Below are 11337 nucleotides of genomic sequence, written 5' to 3'. Positions count from 1 at the left end.
AAAACATTGCTAAATATTGAGATGTACAAATAGCATATCATTTATTACAGTCTTTAAAGTAAGTAACCATCTTTACAGGTAGTTTAACTAAACAAAATAACTGTGGTGTATGAATTGAAAACATGAAAAATACAGATTTTTATTACATTCGTCAGTCTATTCAACAGCATGAAGACCATTGTAACAATAATAAACTGCAATGCAATTCAATACAGTAAAAAAATGTGATCAAAACATACTGTATTATAATAAAACATGATACAAGCATTGATGCGTTTGTATTTTCCCACAATATAAACTCAGCAAAAAAAGAAAGTCCCTTTTTCAGGACCCTGTCTTTCAAAGAAAATTCGTAAAAATCCAAATAACTTCACAGATCTTCATTGTAAAGGGTTTAAACACTGTTTCCCATGCTTGTTCAATGAACCATAAACAATTGATGAACATACACCTGTGGAACAGTTGTTAAGAAACTAATAGCTTACAGAAGGTAGGAAATTAAGGTCACAGTTATGAAAACTTAGGACACTAAAGAGGCCTTTCTACTGACTCTGAAAAACACCAAAAGAAAGATGCCCAGGGTCCCTGCTCATCTCCGTGAATGTGCCTTAGACATGCTGCAAGGAGGCATGAGGACTGCAGATGTGGCCAGGGCAATAAATTGCAATGTCCATACTGTGAGACCCCTAAGCGCTACAGGGAGACAGGACGGACAGCTGATCGTCCTCGCAGTGGCAGACCACGTGTAACAACACCTGCACAGGATCGGTACATCCGAACATTACACCTGCAGGACAGGTAAAGGATGGCAACAACAACTGCCCAAGTTACACCAGGAACGCACAATCCCTCCAACAGTGCTCAGACTGTCCGCAATAGACAGGACAGGACTGGCAAAAAGTGCTCTTCACTGACAAGTCGCGGTTTTGTCTCAACAGGGGTGATGGTCGGATTCGCATTTATTGTTGAAGGAATGCGCGTTACACCGAGGCCTGTACTCTGGAGCGGGATATGCCAGTAGTGTGCAAAACAGTCATCAAGGCAAAGGGTAGCTACTTTGAAGATTCTCAAATCTCAAATATATTGTGATTTGTTTAACACTTTTTTGGTTACTACATGATTCCATGTGTTTTGATTTGGAGGTGGAGGGTCCGTCATGGTCTGGGGCGGTGTGTCACAGCATCATCGAACTGAGCTTGTTGTCATGGCAGGCAATCTCAACGCTGTGCGTTACAGGGAAGACATCCTCCTCCCTCATCCTGACATGACCCTCCAGCATGACAATGCCACCAGCCATACTGCTCGTTCTGTGCATGATTTCCTGCAAGACAGGAATGTCAGTGTTCTGCTATGGCCAGCGAAGAGCCCGGATCTCAATCCCATTGAGCACGTCTGGGACCTGTTAGATTGGAAGGTGAGGGCTAGGGCCATTCTCCCCAGAAATGTCCAGGAACTTGCAGGTGCCTTGGTGGAAGAGTGGGGTAACATCTCACAGCAAGAACTGGCAAATATGGTGCAGTCCATGAGGAGGAGATGCACTGCAGTACTTAATGCAGCTGGTGGCCACACCAGATACTGACTGTTACTTTTGATTTTGACCCCCCCTTTGTTCAGGGACACATTATTCAATTTCTGTTAGTCACATGTCTGTGGAACTTGTTCAGTTTATTTCTCAGTTGTTGAATCTTGTTATGTTCATACAAATATTTACACATGTTAAGTTTGCTGAAAATAAACGCAGTTGACAGTGAGAGGACGTTTCTTTTTTTGCTGAGTTTATAGTATAGAAAATGTGTATTTTCCCAGAATGTATAATATAGAAAATGTGTATTTTCCCACAATATATATATATAGAATACAGGATATCTCACAATTACCCTTCTGATATGAAAGTTAAGAGCCAACATGGAAAAAAATATGGCAGTATCCGGGGGGTGGCAGTTGGGGTTGGGAGTGTCACCTTGTTGCAAGGCGAGTTGTTCAGTTGTTCTTAATGAGTCCTACTAGCCCGGCGCTAACGCCCCATAGCCTCAGTGCTGCAAGATCATCTCTCCCCTCAGGAGCTGGCTCCTTTACCTGACAGTCACTGAGAAACAAGCACATGTTAACTTAAAGCTCACCTAAATGCCTAGATATTTATATTGTCTACACTCAGAATAAACTCCACATTGTACAAACATACTATTGATGGGATACTTAACCATCACATACACACACCAAATACACTCCTACTGTAAATGTAAATCATCCAACTCCAATTAACACCCAAACACACAGACACAGAGAGACTGATTCAGGTTAATCCACTCTATATAAAAGGATGCTAAACTCAAAGTGGTACCTGAAGTAGCAGCCGCTCTTCTCCTCCAGCCCCTCATTGACGGCGCAGTAGATGGTGGTCTGGGCACCCTCCCTGGGGGTCTTCATCAGGAGCCAGGCGGGGGCTGACAGCATGGCACTCAACGTGGGGTACTTTGACTGCGAGTGGCGCCACAGCTCTGTCCGGATAACCCCGGGGTGCAGGGAATACGACGTCACTCCAGTACCTGATGGGGTGAGGGGGATTGGGCCACTAACCTTAGAATGTGGACATTCAGAGATATCATGTGGCAGGGAGCACTGCACTGTACACCAGTTATAACCTGATTTTGAAGCAACATTATTTGTTTGTATCATTTTTGTTGTGCATACTAAGACGGCTACTGATAGGGGGGGGGGGGGGGGGGGCAGCGTTAATAGAATCCTGAAATACAGTAATTGCAAAGGTCATGATACTTGATGAGTACTCTTTGACAAAGGCCTCAAAGGCATGGGCTTTAATCCACTAGTAAACATTAGTTACCTTATCTTTAGCCATGCATTTCCAAACCATAATAGTATACAGTAAAATCCATCCATAACTATGGTAAAATACAACTTGATTGTTAACCAATAAATGTAGACCTGTGTGTTGGAGCATCTATTTTCTGACCCCGTACATTGGTAATGTATTTCCATGTAAAGAGCTGGGGTCCACAACCCCTCTTTTACGCTGCTGCTACTCTCTGTTTATCATATATGCATAGTCACTTTAACTATACATGCATGTACAGTTGAAGTCAGAAGTTTACATACACTTAGGTTGGAGTCATTAAAACTCGTTTTTCAACCACTCCACAAATTTCTTGTTAACAAACTATAGTTTTGGCAAGTCGGTTAGGACATCTACTGTGTGCATGACACAAGTCATTTTTCCAAAAATTGTTTACAGACAGATTATTTCACTTATAATTCACTGTATCACAATTCCAGTGGGTCAGAAGTTTACTAAGTTGACTGTACGTTTAAACAGCTTGGAAGCTTGGAAAATTCCAATTCCAATTCCAGAAAATTATGTAATGGCTTTAGAAGCTTCTGATAGGCTAATTGACATCAATTGAGTCAATTGGAGGTGTACCTGTGGATGTATTTCAAGGCCTACCTTCAAACTCAGTGCCTCTTTGCTTGAAATCATGAGAAAATCAAAAGAAATCAGCCAAGACCTCAGAAAAAGAATTTGAGACCTCCACAAGTCTGGTACATCGTTGGGAGCAATTTCCAAACACCTGAAGGTACCACGTTCATCTGTACAAACAATAGCACAAAAGTATAAACACCATGGGACAACACAGCCGTCATACCGCTCAGGAAGGAGACGCGTTCTGTCTCCTAGAGATGAATGTACTTTGGTGCGAAAAGTGCAAATCAATCCCAGAACAACAGCAAAGGACCTTGTGAAGATGCTGGAGGAAACAGGTACAGATGTATCTATATCCACAGTAAAACAAGTCCTATATCGACATAACCTGAAAGGCTGCTCAGCAAGGAAGAAGCCACTGCTCAAAAAACGCCATAAAAAAGCCAGACTACGGTTTGCAACTGCACATGGGGACAAAGATCGTACTTTTAGGAGAAATATAATCTGGTCTGATGAAACAAAAATATAACTATTTGGCCATAATGACCATCGTTATTTTTGGAGGAAAAAGGGGGAGGCTTACAAGCCGAAGAACGCCATCCCAACCGTGAAGCATAGGGGTGGCAGCATCATGTTGTGGGGGTGCTTTGCTGCAGGAGGGACTGGTGCACTTCACAAAATAGATGGCATCACGAGGCAGGAAAATTGTGGCTATATTGAAGCAACATCTCAAGACATCAGTCAGGAAGTTAAGACTTGGTCGCAAATGGGTCTTCCAAATGGACAATGACCCCAAGCATACTTCCAAAGTTGTGGCAGAATGGCTTAAGGACAACAAAGTCAAGTTATTGGAGTGGCCATCACAAAGCCCTGACCTCAATCCAATAGAACATTTGTGGGCAGAACTGAAAAATCGGTGTGAGCAAGGAGGCCTACAAACCTGACTCAGTTACGCCAGCTCTGTCAGGAGGAATGAGTCAAAATTCACCCAACTTATTGTGGGAAGCTTGTGGAAGGCTACCCGAAACATTTAACCCAAGTTAAACAATCTAAAGGCAATGCTACCAAATACTAATTGAGTGTATGTAAACTTCTGACCCACTAGGAATGTGATGAAAGAAATAAAAGCTGAAATAAATAATTCTCTCTAGTCTTATTCTGACATTTCACATTCTTAAAATAAAGTGGTGATCCTAACTGACCTAAGACAGGGAATTTTTACTAGGATTAAATGTCAGGAATTGTGAAAAACTGAGTTTAAATGTATTTGGCTAAGGTGTATGTAAACTTCCAACTTCAACTGTACATACTACCTCAATTAGCCCGACTAATCTGTGCCCCCGCACATTGGCTACCCGGACTATCTGCATTGTGTCCCGCCACCCACCACCCGCCAACCCCTCTTTTACGCTACTGCTACTCTCTGTTTATCATATATCCATAGTCACTTTAACCATACCTACATGTACATACTACCTCAATTAGCCCGACTAACCGATGCCTGTATATAGCCTCGCTACTGTTATTTTTCACTGTCTTTCTACTGTTGTTTTTATTTCTTTACTTATCTATTGTTCACCTAATACCTATTTTTTACTTAGAAATTGTACTGTTGGTTAGGGCCTGTAAGTAAGCATTTCACTGTAAGGTCTACACCTGTTGTATTTGGCACACGTGACAAATAAACTTTGATTTGATTTGATTACTGTACATTTAGCTATTGAACAGGATATGCAGTGGAAATGTAAAAATCTCCTAGATACATTACTTAATTTCCTACACATAACTAGGTTAATTCATTTGAATTTGTCTAATTTCTAACTACATGTATATGACTAGTAATAGAGCTGTAATAAGGCAACCCCTCACCTTTGGTCCTTCGTGCCAGCTCCCTAGAGAAGAGGAGGTTGGCCAGTTTACTCTGCTTATAGGCGATTACTGAGTTGTACCCCTTCTTATCAAAATTAAGGTCTTCAAAGTGGATTTTCCCTGAAAGAAGATGAGGTAGAGCCAGATAAATATATAAGTCAATTGATTATATTCATTTTATTATAAAAATATCTGAACAGGATGGGCTTACCTCCTTGATGAGCGATGCTAGACACATTGATGACGCGGCTGGGGGTGGAGGCTTTCAGCATGTCCAGGAGCAGATTGGTCAATAGGAAGTGACCGAGGTGATTGACGCCAAATTGACTCTCAAAACCTTCCACTGTGAGGCTTTTGGGACACAGCATTATACCTGTGAGGAGAAGAGGGAGAGTATTTAAAGGATGGTTCAAAAAGCTCAAGCCCACAATTTTGAAAATGAAAAACATGCTCTATTTCAAAGCATATCCAGAGTAAGAAGGATCTTCAATGACAACACCAACACAATTCAGGCTCTCAAGGCATGTTGGGTAAAATCATTTATATATATATATATATATATATATATATATATATATATATATATATATATATATATATATATATATATATATATATTTTTTTTTTTTAAACCTTTATTTAACTAGGCAAGTGAGTTAAGAACAAATTCTTATTTTCAATGACGGCCTAGGAACAGTGGGTTAACTGCCTTGTTCAGGGGCAGAACGACAGATTTGTACCTTGTCAACTCGGGGATTCAGTCTTGCAACCTTTTGGTTACTAGTCCAACGCTCTAACTACTAGGCAACCTGTCGCCCAAGTCTGCCGCATCAGTCTCACCTGCGTTGTTGATAAGTATGTCCAGCCGGGTCTCTGTGGCAATGAATTCCCGAGCAAACTGACGTACTGAACCGAGAGAGGCCAGGTCTAGCTGTTGCACCACCACGTTAGTATTTCCTGTGGAACTGCGGATCTCTGCTGCAGCTGCTTCTCCCCTGGTGAGATCTCGGCAAGCCATGATCACCCGAGCTCCTGAGAACACGCAATACCGTCAGTCTGAGAACACCCTCATCACATTCCCCTCCAATAGAATATATAGGATCAGCCCTATCATCAGCTAAACAACATCCACAATCTATCACACCCCGTCACTAAGCCTCCTACACTCAGGCCTTCCATTGAAAAGCCCCTACAGTTGCCCTTAAATCCAAATTTTCCTCAGATTACATTGGAACTTGTTTGTGTCCAAAAGGGACCCCATGAAAGGTAACGTAAATCACAACACAGTTAGAGTACAGTCCAATAGAGAAGTGCCATAGGCCTTCTGTACCTCTCATGGCCATATCCCAGGCCGTCTCCTTGCCGATGCCAGTGTTGGCACCAGTGATCACCACAGTCCTTCCATGTAGTTTGGCACGGCTGCGGCATATCCCACCAGCGATCCACTTTCGCAGTAAAACATAGCCTGGTTTGGAGACAAACGGCACTGAGCCAAAATATCACTCTTACTTCTTCTTATGTTGACCTATGAAGCTTCCACCAGAGGCACCCTACCTGTTGATTGTGTAAGTACTGACAGGTTGGCCACCTCTCTCATGGGAAAAGAAAGCATGTTCATTGGTCACATTGGCCCACAATACTTTTGCTACTCATCGCTTTTAATCCTGGGATTCTATGCTTCTTTCACATGCATTGCTTGCTGTTTGGGGTTCTAGGCTGGGCTTCTGTACAGCACTTTGAGATATCAGCTGATGTACGAAGGGCTATATAAATACATTTGATTTGAATTTGATTTGATATGTGGAACATGTGGAACAGTAAACATCCTTATTTTGGAGCACCAATGTGAGCAATCCATGGATAGGGAAAGATAGAGCAACTGAGGGCACAACCTTTATTACTGGCATTGTGTAAAAAAAAAAAGTCTATGGTCGGTACAGGGACAGTGTACAGTTACAGTCCAATAGAGAAGTGCTGTTAAGACAACAGTTCAAAAGACACTGGACTGGTTCCATATGGGAGGAATTTCACAATCCCTAATCTACCACAATTAAAATCTCTCAACCAAACAAGATTTAATCCTGGCTTAACATTTTTCAAGTCTGCGTAAAAGATCCTTTCTTGTGGAAATAGGAATTGTTAACATAGCATATACTGTATGTGCAATTGTAAAGCCTTTACACACATAACAGTATATGTCGGGATCTTGGAGCTACAGGGAGTGAACACGTTACAAATCACAAACCTTAAATAGATACTACAATCAAGCATTACCACATACCACGGTCAGTCATGCTTCAGTGATTCTGTGGATTTTCATGTAAGTCAAGAAAAATGTACAATCTGAAGACTTTTACATCCTGTATGTTACAACATGCACAACATACTTCATGCAGTCAATTTTGATATACAATACACTTTGTTGGTGGTTTAGTAGTGTTAACTTTTGTTGAAATTAGGCTACTATTCTCCTAGCATATATTCCCATATAGAAATTTTAGAACAATATTACCATTATAGAAAACTGTAAAAGTAATTGAAAGGAGATCTGAGACCCACAATACATCAAGATAACTTGCATAGCAGTAGAGCTGTGACTTACTGATGGTTGTCACTGTGGTCACAGCGCCGTACTTGACGAGCTGGTTTTTCTTCAACTCTTTCCACATCTTATCAGCTCTTGTTGTCAGAACGGTTTGACTACCCAAGACCAGACAACTTAGCCTAGTAAAACCTGAGCTTAGCGAGTCTGGCTATTCTTCCTGAACTGTGTTGCTTTGAATGTTGTTACAGCACGAGCAGTGATACAGATCGAGTGGCTATGAATAGGTCTAAGTATCTTACACAGGAGGTTTAGTCTTATAGCCAGATTAAACCAGAACTACTTCCTTAAACAGTCAATGGTGCACCACTAGTATGGCACACTAGGATGGTTCTCCTCCTTGAAAATTCCTTAAAGTGGGATTGCCTGGTGCCTTTATACACTGACTATACCAAACATTAGGAACACATTCCTAATATTGAGTTGCACCTTAAAAATCATTCTTTAACCTGTCTCCTCCCCTTCAACTACGCTGATTGAAGTGGATTTAACAAGTGACATCAGTAAGGGATCATAGCTTTCACCTGGATTCACCTGGTCAGTCTATGTCATGAAAAGAGCAGGTGTTCTTAATGTTTTGTATACTCAGTGTATTTGTCAAGAGAACACCTTAAAGACAGATCTTGTCTAGCTCTGGTCCAGTGAGATTGTCCAAGCCCTGTTCCAGCTGCTCCCCCTCAATTTCGACATTGGTAGCAGTAGTGGCATAGTCCCTGTCTCTCAGGGAAACAGCGTGCTCTCTGTGTATTTGAGTGTACTAATACTTCAACTTTTGTTATGATGACACATGAAAGGACCTAGTCTATGGGTAGGATCTACTGAGGTATGGGTAGGACCTAAAGTGCCACCTACTGACCTATTGTAGGGCTAACATTTTAAAATAGTAATAGTGAAGGCAAATAGGACAAAAAGCTATTGCTAGATTTTACATTGGCTAATTATTCATAATGAATGGAAGTTATTTTACTACAAAAAATCTGGTAATCATATTATTGATGTTGTCAAACACTTTGATTGGCAGGCTACCAGTGGTTATATTACCATGTAAATCTAGGTGGAGCAAACTCCAGCAAAGCCAATACACAACACAACAGAACACTAAACAATACATTAATTGAACTATAACGGTGACAAACTGTGCCCGCAAACTTATGGGCCTACATAAAACTGTCCCAACAGCAGAGTCCCAACAGCAGTCCCAACACCTTACCACTACTGCACCTGGCTATCAGTGGAGCCTTGTCTGGCAGCGAAACAGTTGATTCAGCCTAATTTACTGCCTTTAAAAAAACATAGCTGATATGGCTAACTTGTGTAAACAAATGTGGTTTCTACTGACAATTGAGATGTACAAACTATGGCGTAAGGGGATGACGAGCGGATAAGAGGCAATTCGTAATTTCGATTAAGACATTAATGAGCGAGCAAGGACGGACGTAGTCAACATAACAATTTGTTCAGCACTTTTGAAATGTACAGCGACAGAATTCAGAGCATAGGCCGTTCTTACAGTATTCTCCCTGTACACCAAGTCAGAACCGTAGGATAAATAAAGGGGAGGATATAAACACACAATGAAAGCTCTTACAATATTTGATGATGACATTTCTTTAAAACAGGCTATGGGCTACATGAAGGGAAAAGGAACCACATTTTTATGTTAAGGCACATGGGCTACTAACAGCTTACTACACAACATACACTTGGTATTGCTTTCTTAGCTACAGTATACATATCTCCCTGGCATATCACATCATTTATGCAGCAGCATACAAGACATTTTTGGACTCATCTTGTTGTGCTGTGCTCACTTGATCATGAAGGTGGCAAGGCGGTCCTTGGTGGGCAAATTTTGTAATCAAAGGCTGGATTTATGATGCTTTCAAGAGAACTGGGAACATGAAAAAAAAACAAGGTTGAATCATCTTCAGTTCAGAGCTCTAGAAAGAGGCCAGAGTTCCCGACTTGAAAATCCGAGTTGGATGACCGTTCAAAATGTATTTTCCCAGACGGAGCTAGTTTTTTTCTGAGTTCCCATTTGTCTTGAACTCACTGAAGTCTAAGATTTCCCAGTTCCAAGTTGTTTTGAAAGCGGCAGAAGTCTTGCTGGATTGACAGCATGGCCAATGTTGAATGTTTATCCTTTTAAGCTTGGAAAAGAGACCCTTAAACCCAGACTTGGACCACACATCCACTCCAATGAATAGCAGGCTAGTCAAATCAAATCAAATTTTATTTGTCACATACACATGATTAGCAGATGTTAATGCGAGTGTAGCGTAATGCTTGTGATTATAGGGATCATAGTGAATGCTTTGTAATGCTTGCAGTTGGCCACTTATTCCTTCCAAACCCCTCATTGTTGAATTTGCGAATTCCAACTTGTTCTGTAATGTTTATGTCCAATGGCCGATGTACACCGATACGTTTTATCTATAATTTCTCTTCATATGACAAGGATTGAAAAGGATTTGCCAATAGATTGTCGACTTGATTCATGATGATGATCACTAGCTTGCTAGCTAAGATTTTGAAATGATCAGTCCAATCAAAGCTACTGTAGATATAACGTGATTTGACGTCCTTTTATCTGTGGCCAATGACCTTGAGCCTCCTTGGATGGGCACTTCTAATGTAACTCAAAAACAGCATTCAACGGGCTTGAATTTTCGAGCTCTCCCCGTAGATTTTGCGGTGATACAGTGTCCCAATGAGTAGCAGAACACTGAGCCAATTACAGCGCAACTGGGGAACATTTTCCGCTGGCTGCCCCACCACTACAGAAAGTACTGAGCTAGGCTGAAACACCTGAATTTTGGAGCTGCCTTACTCCAGAAAGCAAAAAAGAGACCATCTTTGTATGCAGCTTTATTAACTCAATGATTATATATATATATATATATATATATATATATATATATATATATATATATATATATTTTTTTTTTTACATAGTTTGCAAACTGATATGTGACAAGTATTAATGCCAAAATAACATACTAAACACCCCCCCCCCGCCCTGAATGACGGGTCGCCACTACAGGCTACACTCATATCAATATTGAGTTAGTAACTAGTGAATTTGGAAAGAATCAAATGCAACATAGAAAAAATATGCGCATGTGAATTTTGTCATTTAGCTAACTGAGCTAGACCCATCATCTATCTACCAGTTGGGATGCTCCTGTATGTATACCGGTGCCGCCGGTTACAGCGAAATACTCTGCTTACCGGTACCTAACTACTAGCTAGCTTTCGCTTTGCCTAGGCTGGTAAATGTATATTTGTTTTAGTCTGTTGGCCATGTTCACTGGCAGAAATGTATTAGTAGGCTCAGCTAGCTGGCTACCGTTAGTTACCCAGCTAGTTCGATGCGTGAATTGTTACAGTAACGTTAGCTAGCTATCCATTTGGTCACCAGCTTTGTCAG

At 41.1% G+C, this 11337-nt stretch overlaps 1 protein-coding gene across 1 annotated transcript; it reads right to left on the bottom strand.

Moving 5' to 3' along the window:
* Positions 1–92: 92 nt before the first annotated feature.
* crdh (cone RDH) lies at positions 93–8242 on the bottom strand. The gene is made up of 7 exons (XM_014142189.3): positions 7908–8242; positions 6636–6770; positions 6146–6337; positions 5517–5678; positions 5306–5425; positions 2342–2546; positions 93–2086 (listed from the first exon to the last, which is right to left on the bottom strand). The coding sequence occupies exons 1-7, from the start codon at positions 7972–7974 to the stop codon at positions 1981–1983; spliced, it is 987 nt and encodes a 328-aa protein (XP_013997664.1). The 5' UTR covers positions 7975–8242; the 3' UTR covers positions 93–1980.
* Between the last annotated feature and the right edge of the window lie 3095 nt (positions 8243–11337).

This window comes from Salmo salar, chromosome 14 (genome assembly GCF_965601325.2).
Source record: "Salmo salar chromosome 14, fSalSal1, whole genome shotgun sequence".
Lineage (NCBI taxonomy): Eukaryota > Metazoa > Chordata > Actinopteri > Salmoniformes > Salmonidae > Salmo > Salmo salar.
This window is presented reverse-complemented; position numbering and strand designations above follow the sequence as displayed.